The 22181-nt window shown below is 34.9% G+C and overlaps 2 protein-coding genes across 8 annotated transcripts in view; one reads left to right on the top strand and one right to left on the bottom strand.

Moving 5' to 3' along the window:
- Positions 1-10882, top strand: part of NAALAD2 (N-acetylated alpha-linked acidic dipeptidase 2) — a 58601-nt gene extending 47719 nt beyond the window's left edge. For 2 of the 3 annotated variants that reach the window (XM_004320353.4, XM_019923757.3), the window contains exon 19: positions 338-10598. In XM_004320353.4, coding sequence (XP_004320401.4) covers positions 338-527 — 190 coding nt within the window. In that variant the 3' untranslated portion in view covers positions 528-10598. Of the gene's footprint in view, positions 1-337; positions 10599-10744 lie in introns of those variants that run through there. The other variant, XM_073808322.1, reaches the window with a different exon arrangement.
- CHORDC1 (cysteine and histidine rich domain containing 1) overlaps positions 164-22181 on the bottom strand; it is a 42944-nt gene continuing 20926 nt past the window's right edge. The window contains exons 11-13 of one of the 5 annotated variants that reach the window (XR_012333372.1): positions 21876-22022; positions 18884-18941; positions 164-16890 (exon numbers count right to left, since the gene is read on the bottom strand). Coding sequence is in view for 2 of the 5 variants with exons in the window: in XM_004320355.4 (XP_004320403.1) it covers positions 21876-22022 (147 nt within the window). In the remaining 3 variants the exon portion in view is untranslated. Of the gene's footprint in view, positions 16891-18051; positions 18565-18883; positions 18942-20631; positions 22023-22181 lie in introns of those variants that run through there. The other 4 variants (XR_004527848.2, XR_012333373.1, XM_004320355.4 and 1 more) reach the window with 4 other exon arrangements.

Below are 22181 nucleotides of genomic sequence, written 5' to 3'. Positions count from 1 at the left end.
GGATGTCAGTTTGTGGATGTCTAGGCAGTTAGACAACTAATGCCCATAACTTACAGGAAAGAATCTACTTACTTCCAACTGCATGGGATGGCAACATATGATTCACGAGATGCGTCTTATCAACTCCTTTCTTTGCTTAAAACTATACCATTAACTAAGTATCTCAAACCAATTATATGTTTTTATTTTGGAGTAACAAAAGTAAATGCCAGGAGGAGACACAGAATACTTAGTAAGATACGGTCTAACAAAGCAGAATGAATAAAGAAAAAGCATATAAAATGTAATATATGTACACGCTTCAGTTCAACCTGTCCTCTTTGTTTTTTTCTACTAGGCATATCATCTTTGCTCCAAGCAGCCACAACAAATATGCTGGCGAATCATTTCCTGGCATCTTTGATTCTATATTTGATATTGAAAATAAAGCAGATCCTCGTTCAGCCTGGAAAGAAGTAAAGAAACACATTTCAATTGCAGCCTTTACAATTCAAGCAGCAGCAGGGACTCTGAAAGAGTTGTTATAGTAAGGTCTCAGCCAACTAGCTGCCATTAAAAGTCTGAGGATAAAATCCGTCTTTCTTTCTGATAACACATGAAGCCAGAGCATGCTAAAATCTTGCTTTTCATGTCATGTTTTGACTTTAGACTTCCACCTTGTTCATCTGCAAAGAGATTTTTGGCCCTTTGAAAATTCATAACTTCATCATCAAAGTACTAATCCAATAAAACAAACCAAAAAACCTCTAGTCATATGGAGAAAGAGATAAAGTAAGTGAAAGTTCCCTAAAATAAAATATGGCAAGGAACTTGAACTCTTCAGACATTGGTGGCCAGAAAGTGAAACAGTACAACCACTTCGGAAAACAGTCTGGCACCTTCTTATAAAGTTAAATATATACTTATATTATAGCTCTAAAATTCTACTTCTAGGTATTTACTAAGGAAGAGCAAAAACATGATCACCAAAAGACTGTTGCATGTTCATCGCAGCTTAATGTGCAAATAATGCCAATGCCCATCAATAAATGAATGGATACATTGTGGTATATTCACAATGGAATACTACTCAGCAATAAAAACGAAATAACTGCCGATACATGTAATATTATTGGCAGACATTGTTGAGGGAAAGAAGCCAGACACAAAAGAATGCCTAGTATGAGATTCAATTTATATGAAGAAGCAAAACTAATCATGGTATTAGGAATTACATCAGTGATTGCTTGGGTCAAGTAAGGGGCAGGCAGGGAGGAAATGTGCTACAAAGAGCAAAGTTTCTGGGATGATGGGAGTCTTCTGTATCATGATCTGGATGATGGTTACACAGGAATATACAGTTGTCAAACTTCATCAAACAGTAAACTTAAAATGTGTAACAATGATACCTTATAAATAAATTTGATTACCAAGAAAAAAAATGTCTGGCAAGGAGACTGGAATAGCACACCTTCTCTTGCGAAACCATCATGGAGTACAAATGGTAAGGAAAAGTGAGTAACAGCTATACTTTTGATAACTTCAACTCTACTGAATAATATATATCTGATAGGTGAAAACAGTTGACCCTTGAATAACATGGGGGTCAGGGGTGCTGACCCTCTGTGCAGTTGAAAATCCATGTGTAACTTGACACTTGGCCTCTCCATATCCTTGTTTCTGCATGCATGGATTCAGCCAACCATGGATCATGTAGTGCTGTAGTACGTATTTAGTGGAAAAAAATCTGTGGATAAATGGACCTATGCAGTTGAAAGCTGTGTTGTTCACAGGTCTACCGCAGTTGCCACAAATCTTCACACTCTGACTCCTACTGAACAGAAGTATATCAGCATGTGCAAACTTTCATGCAGAGCCTAATGATTCAGAATTGTGGGTAATCTGAGATGAAAGCTTCAGAAAGCTTGGTCGTTTAATTACTTTGCCAAAAAGAGTTGAGAATCAAAATTAAATGAGCCCTCATAGGCAGGCACACTAACTACAAGAAGAAGCTTTAAAGGGCAATAAAAGACACTACTCATGAAGCATAAATAAATTTATAAAGCATATTAAATTAGACTTCTGTGACAAGTTTGTTTTAGCCAATCTATGAATTTAATTTTCTACCATACTATATTACCTTAACATAAGACTTTATTTTAGGATAGAGGAGTAACTGTATTTTAACTTTTGACTTAAAGCATTGTCTTGTAGAGACAATATTGGGTTTTCTACTGTCCCAACTGAGTAAATCACTACATAATTTTGGGCATCAGTTTCTTCAAGAGTAAGGATTGTTAAGGTTCCATCTAACTCTATTGTATCATTTCTAAAGGGGACAAAATACAAAAATTTATAAATCTCTTTTATGTTTTTCCTACCGGCAGCTTTCCAGAAGAAAGATATTTATTGCTAAAAAAGCATATATGGTTAGAAATATGGGTTTAGAGAAAAATAGTAACCTTTTCAACTTATTGTTTACTTTAATCGGTAAGTTATTTTGTTTTTATCATCTTTAATCAACAATTCACCATTTGAACAGAACAATGATTATGTGGTATGCACTGTAATAAACTCAGGATATTAGATAGAGAATATGTACTACCACATGTTCAACACACAGAACGTGTTTGAACTACTTTTTTAGTCTTTTTCCTGTAGGATTATTTTATGTCTAAGATGTTTATGCTTGGTAACCACATAGCAAAAATCTAGAGTAGTCATGAAACATGAAAAAAAGGGAGACTGAGCAAATCACCGTGGAAAATCACCACTTTACAAAGGTAGACAGAAACAGAGGGAAAAACAAAGAAAGGAGATACAAAACAACCAGAAGACAAACAATAAGCTGGCAGTAGTAAGTCCTTACATATCAGTAATCACTCTAAATAGAAATAAATTCAGTTCACTAATCAAAGGCACAGAGTGGCTGGATGGATTAAAGAGACCTAACTATATAATTTCAGCTCTAGAGATAAACATAAGCTCAGGGTAAAGATGTGAGTGGATGAGGATACTCCGTGCAACTGGAAACCAAAAGAAAGCAGGTATAGCCAGACAAAACAGACTTAATGCCAAAAATGATAAGAGACAAAAGGTCATTATATAATGATAAAAAGGTCAATATATCCAGAAGATACAACAATCATAAATATATATATACACCCAACATTGGCACACTGAAATATATTAAGCAAATTCTAATAGATCAAAAGGGAGAGATAGACAATAATGCAATAATAGTAGAGGCTTTCAATATCCCACTGCCAGCAATGACCACTGATCATCCAGACATCAAATCAATAAGAAATGCTGGAATTTAACCATACTGTATAACAAAGGACCTTAACAGACATATCCAAAAGTAGCAGAACACACATACTTCTCAAGTGCACACAGAACATTATCTAGTATAAATCATGATATGAGAAGAAATGAAAACAACACATCTCAACAAATAAGAATACTGAAATCACACCAACTATCTTTTCAGATAACAATCTATGAAACTAGAAATCAACAATCAGAGGAAAGCTGGAAAATCTACAAATACGTGGAAAGTAAACAAGACACTCCTAAACAAAGAGTCAGAGGGGAAAAAAAAGGAAATTAAAAAATTATCTCAAAACAAATGAAAATGGAAATACAACCTATCAAATCTTATGGGATGAAGGAAAAGCAGTTCTGAGAGGAAAGTTTATAGCAATAAATTCATATATTGAGAAATTTAGAAACATCTCAAAAAAAAAAAATCCCCCTAACTTTTACACCTCAAGGAACTAGAAAGAGAAAGCAGGAGGATCAAAGTGGAAATACATGAATAGAGACCAGGGAGGAAAAAAACAGAATTAACAAAATTAAAGCTGGCTCTTCAAAAGATAAACAAAATTGACAAACCTTTAACCAGACTAAGAAAAAAAGAGAGAAGACTCAAAATTAGAAATGAAAAAGAAGACACTACAGAGATACAAATACTACAGAAATACAGAAGACATATGAGACTATTATGAACAATTATATGCCAACGAGATAACCTAGAAGAAATGCATAAACTTCTATAAACACAAACTACCAAGACTGAATCAGGACAAACAGAAATTCTGAACAGATCATTAATGAGCAAAGAAATTGCATCAGTAATCAAAAACCACACAACACAGAAAACCTCAGGACCAGATGGCTTCATTGGCAAATTCTACCAAACATTCAAAAGAGAATTAACAACAGTCCTTCTCAAACTCTTGCAAAAACCTGAGGAAGAAATACTTCCAAAGTCATTTTACGAGGCCAGCATTACCCTGATTCTGAAGCCAGATAAGGACACTTTAACAATAGGCTAATATCCCTGATGAATGTAGGTGTAAATTTTTCAATAAAATCTTAGCAAACTGAATTTAAGAACATACAAAAAGGGTTATACATCATGACCAAATGGGATTTATCCCTTTGATGCAAAGATGGTTCAACATGTAAATCAATAAATGTAATATATTAATGAAAGATAAAAATTACGTGATCATCTCAGTTGATGCAGAAAAGCATTTGGTAAAATACAACATCCTTTCATGATTAAAAAACGCTAGGCACGGGCTTCCCTGGTGGCGCAGTGGTTGAGAGTCCGCCTGCCGATGCAGGGGACATGGGTTCGTGCCCTGGTCTGGGAAGATCCCACATGCCGCGGAGTGGCTGGGCCCATGAGCCATGGCCGCTGAGCCTGCGCGTCTGGAGCCTGTGCTCCGCAATGGGAGAGGCCACAACAGTGAGAGGCCCGCGTACCGCAAAAAAAAAAAAAAAAAAAACCGCTAGGCAGACTGGGTATAGAGGAACATACCATAACATAATAAAGGCCATATGTAACAAACCTGCAGTTAACATGATACTCAATGGATAAAAATTGAAAGCTATTCCTCTAAGATCAGGAACAAGACAAGGATGCCCACTTTCACAATTCTTATTAAATACAGTACTGAAGGACTAAATTGCTCAATATAGAGCAATTGGGCAAGACAAACAAAAGGCATCCAAATAGAGAATGAAGAACTAAGTGTTGATATTTGCAGATGCTACAATTTCATATATAGAAGATCCCAAAGACTCAACCAAAAAAAAAAAAAACAAAAAAACAAAAAACTGTTGGAACTAATTAATGATTTCAGTAAAATTGCAGGATACAAAAATCAATATACAGAAATCAATTACATTTCTATATGCTAAGAATGAAACATTTGAAAAGGAAATAAAACTATCCCAATCACAATAGCATCAAAAACAATAAAATACATAGGCATAAGTTTAACCAAGGAAGTGAAAGATTATTGCTGAAAGAAACTGAAAACAAAAGTAATAAATGGAAGGACAGCCTGTGTTTATGGATCGGAATAAGTAATATTGTCAAAATGTCCATACTATCCAAAGCCATCTATAGATTCAACAAAATTCCCATCAAAACACCAATGGCATTCTTCACAGTAGAAAACAATCCTCAAATCTGTATGGACCCACAAAAGACCCCAAATAGCAAAAGCGACTCTGAGGAAAAAGAACCAAGCTGGTGGTATCATACTTCCTGATTTCAAACTATATTACAAAGCTATAGTACTAAAAATGTATTATAGTAAACAATATAACCATATGCCTAAAGGAGGTAGGAAAAGAAAAACAAAACCCCAAAGTTAGTAGAAGGAAATAAATCATAAATATCAGAATAGAAATAAGTAAAATAGAAACTAAAAATAGAAAAGATCAATGAAGCTAAGAGCTGGTTTTTAGAAAAGATAAGCAAAACTGATAAACCTTTAGCCAGACTCATTAAGAAAGTAAAGAGAGGGCCAAATCAATAAAATCAGACATGAAAGTTATAAGAGACACCAAGGAAATACAAAAGAATCATAAGAGACTACAATGAACAGCTATACGCCCATAAAATGGACAATCTAGAAGAAAATGGAAGATTCCTAGAAATGTATGATCTTCCATGATTAAACCAGGAAGAAACAGAAAATATGAACAGACCAATTACCAGCAATGAAAGTGGAACAGTAATAAAAACTATCAGAAAACAAAAGTCAAAACCAGAAGGCTTCACAGGTGAATGCTACCAAACATTTAGAGAAGAGTTAACACCTATTTTTCTCAAACTATACTAAAAACTGCAGAGGAACATTTGTGAACTCATTCTACAAGGCCAGCATCATCCTGATAACAAAAAAAGATACCACAATAAAAGAAAATTACAGGCCAATATCACTGATAAACATAGATGCAAAAATCCTCAACAAAATATAATCAAACCAAATCCAACAATACATTAAAAGGATCATGCACCATGATCAAGTGGGATTTATCCCAGGGATGCAGGTATTTTTCAATATCTGCAAATCAATCAATGTAACATACATTAACAAACTGAAGGGCAAAAACCGTATCAATAGATGCAAAAAAAGCTTTACAAAATTAAGCATCCATTTAAGATAAAAACTCTCCAGAAATGGACATAAAGGGAACAAACCTCAACATAATAAAGGCCATATAAAACAAGCCCACAGGTAACATCATACTTAATGATGAAAATCTGAAAGCATTTCCTCTAAGATCAGAAATAAGACAAGGATGCCCACTCTCACCACTTTTATTCAACAGAGTTTTGGAAGTCCTCCCCACAGCAGCCAGAGAAGGAAAAGAAATAAAAGGAATACAAACTGGAAAAGAAGTAATAAAACTGTCACTGTTTGCAGATGACATGATGCTCTACGTAGAAAATCCTAAAGATGCTACCAGGAAACGACTAGAGCTCATCAATGAATTTAGTAAAATTGAAGGATATAAAATTAATATACAAAAATCTGTTGCATTTCTATACACTAACAACAAAAGATCAGAAAAAGAATTTAAGGGTACAATCCCATTTACTATCATCAAAAAGAAAATACCTAGAGATCTACTTAGGGAGGCAAAACACCTATACTTTGAAAACTGTAAGACACTGATGAAAAATATTGAAGATGACACAAACAGATGGAAAGATATACCATGTTCATGGACTGGAAGAATCCATATTGTTAAAATGACCACAATACTGAAGGCAACTGACAGATTCAATGTAATCCCTATCAAAATACCATGGGCATTTTTCACAGAACTAGAAAAGAAAATTTTAAAGTTTCTATGGACACACAAAAGACCTTGAAAAGCCAAAATAATCTGGTGAAAGAACAGAGCTGGGGGAATCACACTCCCTGGCTTCAGACTATACTACAAAGCTACAGTAATCAAAATAATATGGTACTGGCATAAAAAGAGATACATCGATCAATGGAACAGGATGGAAAGCCTAGAAATAAACCCATGTACTTATGGTCAATTAATCTATGACAAAGGAGGCAAGAATATACAATGGAGAAAAGACAGTCTCAATAAGTGGTGCTGGGAAAACTGGACAGCTACATGTAAAATAATAAAATTAGAACATTCACACCACATATAAAGATAAACTCAAAATGGATTAAAGGCCTACATATAAGACAGGAAATCATAAAACTCCTAGGGGAAAACATAGGCAGAACCCTCTCTGATACAAATCATAGCAGTATTATTTTGGATCTGTCTCCTAAAGCAAAGGAAATAAAAGCAAAAGTAAACAGATGGGACCTAATTAAACTTAAAAGCTTTCGCACAGTAAAGGAAGCCATCAAGAAAATGAAAAGCAACCTAGTGAATGAGAGATAATATTTGAAAATGGTATGATCCAAAATATATACACAACTCATACAACTCAACATCAAAAAAACAACCTGATTAAAAACTGGGCAGAAGACCTGAATAGACATTTTTCCAAAGCAGATATACAGATGGTCAACAGGCACATGAAAAGATGCTCAATATCAATTGTCAGAGAAATGCAAATTAAAACCACAGTAAGATATCACCTCAGACCTATCAGAATCACTGTCATCAAAAAGAATACAAATAACAAATGTTCATGAAGATGTGGAGAAAAGGAACTCTGTACACTGTTGAAGGAATGTAAATTTGTACAACCATTTTGGAGAAAGTATGGGGGAGTTCTTTAAAAAGTAAAAACAGAACCATCATATGATCCAGCAATACCACTCTTGGGCATATATCCAGGGAAAACCATAATTTGAAAAGATACACACACCTCAATATTCATAGCATTATTTACCACTGCCAAGATATGGAAGCAACCTAAGTGTCCATCAACAGATGAATGGATGAAGATGATGTGATACACACACACACACACACACACACACACACACACACACACACACATACACAATGGAATACTACTCAGCCATAAAAAGAAAATTTTGCCATCTGCAATAACATGGATGGTCTTGGAGGGTATTATGCTAAGTGAAATAAGTCAGAGAAAGACAAATACTGTATAATATCACTTATATGTGGAAACTAAAAAATACAACAAATTAATGAATATAACAAAAAAAGAAACAGACTCACAGACACAGAAAATAAACTAGTGTTTATCAGTGCAGAGAGGGAAGGGGGAGCAATACAGAGGCAGGTGATTTAAAAAAAGGGTTTTTATGGGATTATATGAAATCATGTGTGAAACTTTTGAAAACTGTAAAGTTCTATAGAATTTAAAGCATGTTCCTTTCAATTAAAAAACAAACAAATAAAATGAACTAGTGAACATAACTAAAAAGAAACAGTCACACAGGTATACAGAACAAACTAGTAGTTACCAGTGAGGAGGGGGAAGGGGCAAAATAGGGGTAGGAGATTAAGAACTAAAAACTACTCTGTATAAAAGATATAACCTACAATGATATATTGTCCAACACAGGGACTACAGCCAATATTTTATAACTATAAATGGAATATAACCTTTAAAAATTGTGCATCAGTATGTCGTACTCCTGAAACATATTGTACATGAACCATACTTCAATTTTTTAAAAAAGTATTATACTGGCACAAAAATAGACACATAGACCAGTGGAGCACATTAGAGGGCCTAGAATTAAACCTCTGCTTATATGGTCAAGTAATATTGGATAAGGGAGTCAAGGGCACCCAATGGGGAAAGGAATAGTCTCTTCAACAAATTGTGTTGGGAAAACTGGATAAACACATGCAGAGCAATGAGAATGGACCGTTATCTTACACCACTCAAAAAAATTAACTTGAAATATATTAAAGATTTAAACATAAGACCTGATACTTTAAAATTCTTAGAAGAAAACATAGGGAAGAAACTCCTCAACACTGGTGGTAGCAATGATTTCTTTGGATATAAAAACACAAGCAAAAATCAACAAATGGGACTACATCAAATTTAAAAGCTTTTGCACAGCAAAAGAAACAACAAAATGAAAAGGCAACCTACAGAATGGGAGAAACTTTTTGCAAATCACATATATGGTAAGGGGTTAATATCCGAAATATAGAGAAGTCAGAAACAAAAATGCAAATAATTTGATTAAAAAATGGGCAGAAGACCTAAAAGACATTTTTCCAAAGACAACAGGTACATGAAAAGATGCTCAATATCGCTAATCATCAGGGAAATGCAAGTTAAAACCACAGTGAGTCATCATCTCATACCTGTTAAAATGGTTATCATCAGAAAGAAAAGAGATAAGAAGTGCCGGTGATGAGAGGTGATGAGAACGTGGAGAAAAGGGAACCCTTGGTACACTATCAGTAGGAACATAAACTGGCACAGCACAGCCACTATCGAAAACGGTGTGGAGGTTCCTCAAAAAATTAAAGATAGAACTACCACATGATCCAGTAATTCCACTTCTGGGTTATTTTTCAGAACAAAATGAAACCACTAACTCAAAAAAATATGTGTACCCCAATATTCATTGCCGCATTATAATAGCCAAGATGTGGAAAAAAACTTAGCGTCTGTCAATGGCTGAATAAAGAGAATATGGTACATATATAATGGAATATATATAATGGAATATAATATAATGGAATATTATTCAGCCACGAAGAAAGGAGGGTATCCTGCCATTTGTGAAAACATGGATGGCCTCAGCACATTTTGCTAAGTGAGATTAAGTCAGACAGAAAACAAGTATTGTATGATATTGCTTATATTTGGAATTTTAAAAAGTCAAACTTGCAGAAACAGAATAAGATGGTGGTTAGCAGGGGCTAAGGGGTGGGGGACAAGACTAATGTTGTTTAGGGTACAAATTTACAATAAGTAGTAAAAAAGCTCTAGAGATATAATGCACAGTACAGGGAGTACAGACAATAGTATCGTGTTACAGTCATCAAGCTTGTTAAGAGAACTTATTCCAACTACCATAAAAAGGATAACTAGGTAAGGTGATAGAGGTGCTAATTATCACCACAATGGCAATCATATTACAATATATAAATGTATCCAATTAACGTTTTACACTTTAAATTTACACATTACATATCAGATATACTAAAATAAAACAAACAAAAAAAAACACTCTAGAAGAGATTGAGTCCTGTACACCCAGAACAGCACCTCAAGTCTCATTAAGCATCAAACTTACACAAACATAGAGAACATACAATAAACTCCCATTTATCCATCTCCCAGCTCAAAGAATCATCCCCCCAAAAAGAAAAAAAAAAATAAACCTTTTTTCCCCTAAGCATATCCTATTTCTTGGTCCACATCCTGAGTAAGAGATTATTTCTCATAAGGATACTTGTGAAATAGCAAAGAAATATTTTGCTAGTGACAAATGTTTTATTACTTTTTTTTTTTTTTTTGGCTCTGCAGCACAGCTTGGGGGATCTTAGTTCCCTCGACCAGGACCAGAGGTTGAACCCAGGCCATGGCAGTGAAACCACTGAGTCCTAACCACTGGACCGTGAGAGAATTCCCTGTTGCTGACTTTTAAAATCAAATTTAAATAAGCCATAAATTTCTATTATAATGCAATAATTTGATCATTTAAAAAATCTAAACATGTTGCTTATATTGAGTAATATAAAAGTAAACTAATAAAAAGCATATGAAATGTAATATAGGCATATACATTAAGAAATTCTAAAAATTTATTCTAGAGAAAATTGGAAAGAATGCCAATATTTGTGACAAAGATACTGCAACATTTTATCATAGTAAAAAAGTAAACTAAATATTCATCAATGGGAAACTGCTTAACTTATGGTATAATAGTCATAAAGCTGATAAACTGATAAACATTTTTCATTTTTGGTAAGTTGTCTGTGAGTTATTGTTGAGTTGGAAAAAAAATATGTTGATAAAACTGAATGTACAGATATCACACAAGTATCAGCAGTACTTATTACACTGGGGTGGTAGACTTTTAATCTTTGTACTTTTCTGTATTGCTTTAATTTCTTACATTGGAATATATTCCTCTTATAATAAAAACTACAGTAAGGCTGTTTTAACTTTGAAGAGAAAAAAAGTTCTGGGATGCAATAAAGTTCAAAAATAGAAACCTCTTTTTCTATCTTTGTAATTTACTAGTTTTTCTGTTCTGAGGATACAAACAACACTTATTTACAGATGCATACATGGGCTATTTTAATATTTTTCATATTAGCTCAGAATTTCAAAACTATCAATTGACCTTCCAACTTTCAAGTTTATATATGGAGATGAGATACAAGAAAATAATTCTCCTCCAATCCTGACTTTTGAAGTACAGAAATGAGTTTAGTAACAGTAACGTGAGAAATAACTACCACACTGTAATGGATTTTAGTCTTTGTTATTGTCATTGCTTTTTAACTTTAGTCATTTGCTCTTTGTTTCCTCTCTTTTTAGTAAGTCTGTGTTCATCCACTTCTTTCAATCCCAAGTGTGATTATTCTGAATTCACGCCAACAATATCTTTCACTTAAATGATGTAAAAACTTCCTTTCAAATCACCCAACTTCCTTTCCCCTGTTGTATCACAATCATAGTAACTTCAGCCAGAATGATCTTCCTAAATGTGATCATGCTACATTCTATTTACATATTTTCAGTAAGGACTTCCACACTCCCAGGAATGATATAGTAGGTACTGGCAGGCAATCACTCCAGTTCCAGCTACTAAAAAAAAAAAAATGTATTAAAGGCACAATATTTTTAGATATATCAAAAAATTGTGGAAGCAATGAAAACTAAATGTACTAAAAGTCTCCAAATACTGCTGAGAGCAACAACTGTTTACTTCCTTGGGGACATTTGCCAATTCTAGGCATGGGCTAAAGGTCAGATTCATCCTATACTAAGGCACTTTAAGGGGAATATCAGCAGAGTTTCTGATGGCTGTATGAACTACCACGACGTACTGGAATCTAGAGGAACCTAAAACCAAGGCTGAGGTGTTTGCTTAGGGGCGAGGGCAAGATAGAAAGCTTTGGGGCTAAGCAGACTAACAAGAGTTTTCTTAAGAGGCCACTGTCATCTCTCAACTCCAGTTCTTTTCACATCCTTGTCTTTCTCCATCCCTCCCTCCTATTTGGTTAACTCCTACCCATTTTTTTTTCAGGACTCTAGTGTCTACCCCTCCAAAAATCCATGTATAAAATCTACCAAACATGCTCTCACAGCAACTCTTTACAGGTTGATCTTCAGCATAGTTTTTATTTGATGACCTTTTGCTTTCCTTGCTGGAATCTTTGGAAGCAGAGGCCAGTGTGTTCGGTAATTATCCCCAGCACATACGAAGTAGCTAAAAATGTTTTCTTGAATGAAATGAAATAATTAAGCAAAGGGATGGCTATAATAATTGAAGATGCTCACAAACTTTTATATCTTACCAAAAACATTAATAAAATCTGTAAATTTCATACCTACCAACTCAGAACAATTCCTTTGGGAGGAAAAAATATTAAGAAACCTAACCTCAACTAGCCTCAAGATTATCTGGCAAAGCATAATAATATATAAAAAGATCACCCATGTAGGCTACAGATCTCTCTTTGGAAGAAGTGTCCTATAATTTATAACATAATAATTTTACATGTGGTTCTTGATTCATTAAAACACTCTAGAGCTCAGGTTTAAGTGTCTTTCCCTGTACTTTGATGGGGACATCTTCCCTAACTTTTCACAAATGAAAACTTCAATCATGTAAAATTAGGTTACGAGTGAATTGTTTGTCTAGTGTACTAATACTTAATTTTAATGCATTGCTTCTTTCACCCCATTAAAGTGACATGTTATCTGCCTATGTACATTGTCTTCCAATCATCAACATCTAAGAATACAGATGTAGAAAACTGTTCCAGATTCCAAATGATAGTAAGTCCAAGGTTATTTATATGCACAAGCCTTTAGAACTAACTGCCTGCAAAGGACAAATTCATTGCCGTGGGCCTTTTACAGTCCTGCAGAAGCCATCCCTAATTCTTGTCAATAGCCCATCAGCCCTATAGAGGTCCTTATCAAGAAAGTCAATGGCTCAATTAACTACTGCAAAAGTTAAAAGCACATTATCTTTTCATGATAATTCACTCACTTGATACTAAGGAAGAAAAGACTAAACACTAATAAAGAAATAGCAGTTCCAATGTTAGGTTTTGCATGGTGACTCAGATGTCTTCAGTGTCATGGTGGAGAGTTTAAACAGGACTTTGAAGTTGAAGGCCCTCATTTTAAAATCCAATTTTGCCATCTGCTACCTATTGTGCCCTGAGGCAAGTTATGGAGCTTCCTTTGCCTCTGTTTCTCTATCCATAAAATATGGATAATAATATATAATCATGGGGGTATTCTGAAGATAAAATGAAAAGCTATCAAAAGCACTTAGCAAAGTGCTTAGCACACTTGAATTGCCAACCTATTGAATAAAAAATTAGTCATCATTATGTCTACAGTTCTGAATTACTTGTAACCAGTACTTCCTAAATTCCTACACCTAAATCACAAACAGAATTTATGAAGTATTTTAATCTGATCAATTATAAAGCCCTATTACTATACACCTACTTAAATGGGACAAGAATTCCACCTAACTAAATATCTCTCAATTCTGATTTTCATCATCCTGACATTGGCTTTCTGCTTCCTTATACTGGTTCCCCTCCTTTGTGTCCAACTCAGCCTTTTTATAATGATAATTTAAGTAGCATTATGGGCAAGGGAGGGTGGGGCTGGCAGGAATCATTAAGGTAACAAAAACAGTCCAACTTGGTTTCAGGCCAGTCTGGGATCAGTCTGTTATCGGAATCCAGCTTTCATAATTCAGAAGCCTTTTAAAGTTTTACAAACAATTGTAATTATAAGGAAGCCATCAATTCTAATAAGCCTAATGCATCATTTAAAATTTGTGGATTTTATTTCCAACAAATAATCTTTACATTTTCCTCCACCATAAGAATATATTATGCCTAGCACTAAAATTGTTTAATGATCATACTGACAGAATCAAGGGTCTGTGGTGAATTTATGTTGTTTTTCATCCACCCAGCCTTCCTTCCGCATTCTTCTGGTAAAGAACTTTCCTTTCATCTAGGGGACCCATTACAGGTGGTTTAGGTGGCACACTCTGCACATTCAGGATGGAAGCCTCAACACTCCTTGTTCAGGCTTACTTATCTCAATGCCTGTGTACTCCTGCATCATACAAAGGACAGGAATTGTCACTGCTTTTGGATTAAAGCAAGATGCTCTCAAAAGTTCAGAACAGTATCAACTTTGTATTCTCAAAGTTAGCTAAATGGTATATTTACATTACCGCCTATTTACTTATGACTTCCAAATTCTGAGAGCCAGACATGGGCTCACTGTAAGCGTCAGAACTTACCAATAGCTTGGACTACTTTACCTGGGCATTACAGATTCCTTGGACTCAAGAGTCCTCCGTAAAAAAATCACTTTTTCCAAAATTCCCTATCTTGTTTAGGGGCTCCTTCTGTTTCAAAATCTAGGAGTTATCCTTGAAATTTCACCCTCTAATCCCTAATTTCTTTGAATTCAAGATAAATCTCTTAATTTATCCTCTTCTCTTCCTACTGCTTCTGGTATATTTCATGCCCTCGTCCTAAAGGGTCTTCCTGTTTAAAACACTTCTAATTGCACCTTTTATTATAATGATTATTTTATTTATTTTTGGCTGTGCCGTGTGGCCTGGGGATCCTACTTCCCTATCAGTGATCAAAATTGGGCCCTGTGCAGTGGAAGCGTGCAGTTCTAACCACTGGACTGCCAGGGAATTCCCTACAATGATCTTTCTAAAATAAAATACAAGCCTTATCACAAATATATGAAAAAACCTCAAAGAAAGAAGTGAGGGGGAAAAGGTGCTCAGCTAACTCTGAGACTGTAGGAGTCTAGAAATGTAAGACTACAGGCAAAAAACTACCTAAGCACTACTCCAGTTAATAAATCTGTTTCCTATAGGAGATTAGGTTAAAAATTCTGATACTGCTGTACATGTATACTGAAACTGAACAAGTAAATGGATAGTGGATGACAGAAGCCAGGTTTTTATTGTAGGAGTGCGAAGTTACACATAAGCTAGGGGAGGAGGCTGCAGTGATCTGTGTGGTAACGGAGTAGTGGTGGAGAACTAAGTATGAACTCAAGTTCACCTTACTATAGATAGTTACCTACAGAAATATTTATAGATATGTGTATAGACAGGTTAGCATACACACATATATTTCCTTGCTATCAGCTTGAGTGTACCTAGACACAAAGATAAGTCAGCAATGAGTACACCTAATATCCAGATATTGGTTTCTAATACCATTTTCCAATAAAAAGAACCTAGAATCTTTGGATAAATGACTGACTGGAGCATGCTGGAGTGCCAGAAGGTAAGAAAGTGCTAAAGAACACCACCAAAACAAAACCAAAAGTAAACCCACAATGACAGGCCAAGGATATGACAAAGGGACACACAGCCAACTAAAAGGCTACAATAACCAAAGCTGGGACAATCTGAGAAACAAAGTAACACTGGATTATAATTCAAAGTATAAAAATGAGTCTACACTGGTATAAATACATAAATAATCAGGAGAAGAAACAAATCTTCCACACACAAAAATTCTAAATAATTTACATAGATACTCCACCCTTCAGAGGTGGAACATAGCTCCCCACCCCTTTTTAAGTGTGGGCTGCACACAGAAGGAACTAAACGATAGAAGACCAGACAAAGAGTAACTTTACAGTTAAAAATTGACAAACACTACCTTAGCCAGGAGATCAAAATGGTAATAAGCCATGTTGACAGCACTTAACCCGTGACAGCACTTATGGGAATGGCACTTTACCCCTGTGCTTTTCTTTCTCAAAACACATCGATTTAATCCTAAGAAAAACACCAGACAAATCCCAATTGGGAGACATTCTACAAAATACCTGACCAGTACTTCTCAAAATCGTTAAGGGTTTTGAAGAGAGTCTGAGAAACTGCCAAAATCAAGAAGAGACCAAGGACAGACACATGATGACTAAATGAAATGTGGTACCTGGATGGGATCCTGGAACAGAAAAAAGACATTAGGTAAAGTACTGAGGAAATCTGAATAAAGTACGGACTTTGTTAATAATAATGTATCAATATGAGTTCATTAGTTGTAACAAATGTACCATACTACTGCAATATATTAAAAATAGGGGAAAATGGGGGTGGAATATATGGGAACTCTGTACTATCTTCACAACTTTTCTTTAAATCCAAAACTGTTCTGAAACAAAAAGTTAAAAGAAATTAAGTTGATGAAAAAAAGAATGCAAGCCTAATTAGATTTCCACACTGCTAGTGTTTCCCAAACTTATCCTATAACAGAATAAAATGGAAATTCTTCCACAAACTTTTGGGTATCACTCCACAGTTTCTGATTTAGTAGGTCTGACAGGTTGGGGACCAAGAATTTGCATTTTTAACAGATTTCAAGATGCTGACACCTCTGGTCTTGAAGTGGTATTTTGATAACCAATGGCCTGGTCTACAAGATGAAAACCAACAATTCAAATGATCCTTTGCTATTTATCCCCATGTTTACAATCTTATCTGTCCTTCCTCTGCATATCTTATGCTCCAAACACGATTGCTTTAACCAACTCTTATGTTAATGGGGAAAACAAAGATAAGTTTGATGCTGTTTCATTACACATTTTATCCAACACACAGATAACAATTCCTATCTACAAGCTATATACAAAATACATCACTATCAAAATGGCAATGGAAACGTTTTTGAACTGAGGATTCTGACATTTCTTTGGAAGCTGTTTAGAGAAACTAGAGACCGTAAGAGTTGTCAAAACATAAATGATAAGTTTTTAATCCAGCTATTATTCTAACCAAAACCGTACAGACAAAAGGACTACATAATTTTATAAATTTATTTTCTAACAAAACATATGAAAGTAAAATTTGTTCCTAGTAACTAAACACAGTGTTACTAGTTTTCCATGCTATGTGCCAGTTTTATGGAACCCACTAATTCAACTGACAGACATAAGCAGCATAAAATAGTAGTTAAGAGCACAGAACAGAAAGCCAGGTGCCTGAGTTTGAAAGCTCTCCTTTACAACTCACTAGTTTTGCCACTGGGCAAGTTACTTGTGCCATAAATCAGTTTCCTTGACTGTAACAAGAGAACCTACCTCATAGGTTTGTCATGAGGATTAAGTTCATATTCATAAAACTCCTTAGAACAGTGACAGGCCCATAACAAGTGCTACGTCTTTATATTTACATGAGCCAACCAACTTATCAAGTACTGTACTAGAAAATGGGGACAAAATTGCTGGCCAAAACACAGTCAAGGTTGTATGTGGTCTATAAGAGTATACGAACATTAACAAATTAATCATATAAATAATAAATATGGAACTATAAACTGAAATGAGCAATATGAAGAAAAGGATCATAGTGTTTTCAAAAACATTAATATACTCAGCTAGTCTCATTTTTGGAGGAGGGGAAAGTACTACAGGTTCAGGGAGACTACCCTCTCCCAGGCTTAATCAGTAATCTTACTTCTATTAGCAGTCTTAAAAAAGATAATTTAAGAACTGAATCACTTGAACACTGTATCTGCTTAGTCAAAAAAGATTAACAAATGAAATTATTTTGACACATAATCTTTAAGCAACATAAAAATGTTTAAGGCTGGAAGTTTTATTTCACTTCAGTAGACATTAAACGTGGCCTACTCAATTGGAAAACTAAGAAAAGGCATTAATTAGCATTTAATAAAAACATGCTCTTTAGAAAAACTGTTTTTCAAGGAATTCTTCACAACTAAGAATTATATAAAAACTTAAAATCAAACAACTATACAAAAAAAAAAAACCACAAGAAAACCTTTGCAAATCCAGTATTTTAGAGATAACGCCAAATGTTTAAAGCAGCAGGTATCTATCTACACGTAAATAAAATAAGCAAGGCATGCAACAACTCCAGGTAAGTTTAAGTTGTACTCGGGAAGTAAGGAAGCAATCAGGTAAAAAACCAACTTCCCACCTACCCAACAAACAAAAGAAATGAAAGAAAACACCTATTAACAAAACTTAAAAACAAGCTGGACTTAGCTTGCATTCCCGAATTCAGGCTACAGAATTATAACATAGGCAAAAATAAATATCAAATATGTATGCCAGGTCAAAATAATCTGCAATGAAACAAACCAAAAGCCCATTAACATTCTAATAGATAAAAGTACCCGACCATTAAAAAAATAATAAAAGGTTACAGACCTCATAAGTGAGCTTCTAAGCTTCCCTCCCCTCCCCCCGACCCCCCAACCCCAAACCCTTGCAGTGGAAGCACGGAACCCTAACCATTAGACCACCAGGCAATTCCCACTTTTAAGCTTTTAAGTGAATTTACTTAATATGGGTATATGTATGACATGCATTTTTGGGCTGGGCAATGACTGATTTTTTTTTTTTTTTAAAGCAAGGGGTGGTAAAGCAATAGCCAAAAGTCACCTTAAAATATTTCCAAGAACTCTTTAAGGTTCTCTTCACCCTTAGTTGGTTGAGCTGTCTAAAGAAAACCAAACACAACAAGTTTCACTTAATAAGAATTAAAATCTCTGGCATAAAATATAAATTTTAATAAAATAGATCATTGCAGTACTTTGCCAGTATATGGTTACAGCAAGAAGTTACAACATTGACCTATAGATGTCTATGATAGGTTGATTTCAATTTTTATATATATATATATATATATATATTATTTTTTTTTTTTTGTGGTACGCGGGCCTCTCATTGTTGTGGCCTCTCCCGCTGCAGAACACAGGCTCCGGACGCGCAGGCTCAGCGGCCATGGCTGAGCCCAGCCGCTCCGCGGCATGTGGGATCTTCCCGGACCGGGGCACGAACCCGTGTCCCCTGCATCGGCAGGTGGACTCTCAACCACTGTGCCACCAGGGAAGCCCTCAATTTATATTTTTAATGGCTCATAATTACTGGCTTTAATTACTACCAAAATATTAGGATAGGTCTCAAGAACTACTCTTTAAATCGTGTTCTACTAAAAACAAATGGTCAAAATTAATGTTCAGCTTTAGTTAACAGCATTGTACCAAGGCTAATTCTTAGTTTTGTAAATGTTCTACGGGTATGTAAGATTTTAACATATAGGGAAGATTAATGTAAGTATATAAAAAATTTTACTTTTTTTGCAACTCTTCTGTAAATCTAAAATTATCTCAAAAATAAGAGGCTAAAAAATAATAAAAGTTCAAATTCTTAGCACTTTTCTCCTTTATACTAGTAAACGTGCCAGGCAAGAAAAATGGTATTTTATGTTTCCCATGTTGAGTCACCTGTCAGATTAGTTGACTGCTTTGCTATAGTAATTACTATGAATGCTAAGAAAGATGAAGCATTTCTAGAGAAACAACTTAATAAAGTTAATAAGCATTTTTCTGAGAGATGATATATATATATATATACACACACACATATATATAAAAAGGTCAGTGCTTTGTAACTAACTCTTAGGTGAATAATACGCTTGCTTTAAATAGTTCACGGGCACATAACATATAAAGATACTGCTCAGGGGAAAAAACCTCAAGAAGGAATCATCGAAAACGGGTCTACCTAGGGCTTCCCTGGTGGCACAGTGGTTGAGAGTCCACCTGCCGATGCAAAGGACACGGGTCCGTGCGCCCGTCCGGGAAGATCCCACATGCCACGGAGCGGCTAGGCCCATGAGCCATGGTCACTGAGCCTGCCCGTCCGGAGCCTGTGCTCTGCAACGGGAGAGGCCACAGCAGTGAGAGGCCCGCGTACCCCCCCACACACAAAAAAAGGGTCTACTAATCATTACCTCAAATCGAATCAATTATCAATTATCAATCCTTTCCCCTAACAATATACAAGGTTTCATGTCTCCAAATGAACACACGTTCCAAAATTATGAAAGATAACTTTAAAAAATTTAAATACAACCCCAAGTACTAGAAACATATACTCTATTTGAGTCCAATCTTCACTGCAAAAATTTCTTGCCATGGTATTTTAGTGTCATGAAAAGCTGGCAGCCAATTTTTCTGTCTTTATACATAACGCAGCTAAACCGTTTAAGAATTATATAACTACATCTAATAATTACCTGTTAAGGGTAGTAGACTGAGATATGCTACTAACTAAAATTGCACTTATGCAAACTTTTCTGTATAAGAAGTCCATTAATACCAAGAAAAGAAAAACACTCAAGGAGCTTAAGAAAATAATCATTTTAATCTATATAAACATAATTCACACCCAAACGTATTAAGTTCTGCCAGAGTTTCGGCTTTCATAACACGTCTTAATATCAGTTTTCTTTGTGAGCTCTGCACTGCCTCAAAAAGTAACTATCCTTTAATGACTTCAATTAGCATAAACAGTCTAATTCTGTGATACCTATATTTAATCAAATACAATATATAATCATATTGTATCACCTAGAATTGTCAAGCTGTTCATGAAAGCCTTAAAAAAAAAAACCTCCAAAAGAATAAGCTATTTTGTTTATTTAACATGTAATAACTGTCATAAAGCAAAGCTTAAATATTTACTTTTCTGATATCCTGATGTATTTCCATAAGCCTTTTAGTCAACAACTTTACAAACACTTTTCCATCAGGGAGGCCAGATCTTTGTAACTAATAAAAGATTCTAAGAGGGTGTAGGCTATAAATTAGGTACAATTCAGTCATAACACCATACAAAGACCTTATAAATAGTCAGGAAAAAGATGTTTAACATTATTGCTTAGTCTCATAAAATGGTTAATTTTAACCAAATTGATACCTTTATACTCTTATTTATAATGTTTCCTATACTCTTAAATCATACTGCTTAGCCAGTTATATAGGTACTGATGCAATTTTTAATCCAATTAGTTGTAAATGAATTGAAATTTGTTAATCAATACATATATTCCCCGTTACTACTTACTACACTACCTCAAGTTAATCCCCCCCCCAAAACATAATTGATGAGTGGAAAAAGCAATGCAGAGCTTCATCTCTTTCTTAAAGATTTTCAAGTATCATAGGAACACAAACTCATGAATAAACTAATTAAAAATTTGACATTCCATCTTGCTTTACTAATTACAGGATAAAAGAAAGAAATGTAAAAACAAATGCTTCTTTACATTTCTCTGATTAACATAATATACTACGAAATGCTGTAACTGTTGTGAGCTATTTTCTAGCTGCTTCAAGTATAAGAGACAACTACAGTTCTATTAGTGAGGAGAAATGAATAATCAGTCTTAGGTAACTCAAAAGGGATATGGGAGGCACAAAAAGATAAACTGACTTTGGCTTGGACCTACTGTAGACCCTGAAATGCCAGATTCATTATCAACAACAACAACAACAACAACAAGAAAACAAGAGTACAGCAGCAAGCCACCACTTCACCACATATTAAGGATTCTGAAATAGTCAATAACTTTCTTTTCCTTCTCAACTCATTCTGTTGTATCTTCTTTTTGTTTTTCCTGGTTTTTGGCTGCAGGCAGTTCAAGGCTTGCCCATTGCATAGGTTCAGCTTTTCTCATGGTAATTTCAATCTTCGTTGCAGTCATAGTTACATAACTTCGCTTTACATCAATCACCTGCAACATATCAAAGAGAATTACAGTACACCTGGGTGCTTTTATTAGTTTTAGAGGCAAGTAGGTTGAAACGATAAACAAGATTTCATGTCTATGCCTATGCCTATTGCTAAGAGTCAAAATTCCAAGCTTCTAAGGCCATTTCTATCCCTAGTTTAA

This window comes from Tursiops truncatus, chromosome 8 (assembly GCF_011762595.2).
Source record: "Tursiops truncatus isolate mTurTru1 chromosome 8, mTurTru1.mat.Y, whole genome shotgun sequence".
In the NCBI taxonomy this organism is placed as follows: Eukaryota; Metazoa; Chordata; class Mammalia; order Artiodactyla; family Delphinidae; genus Tursiops; species Tursiops truncatus.
This window is presented reverse-complemented; position numbering and strand designations above follow the sequence as displayed.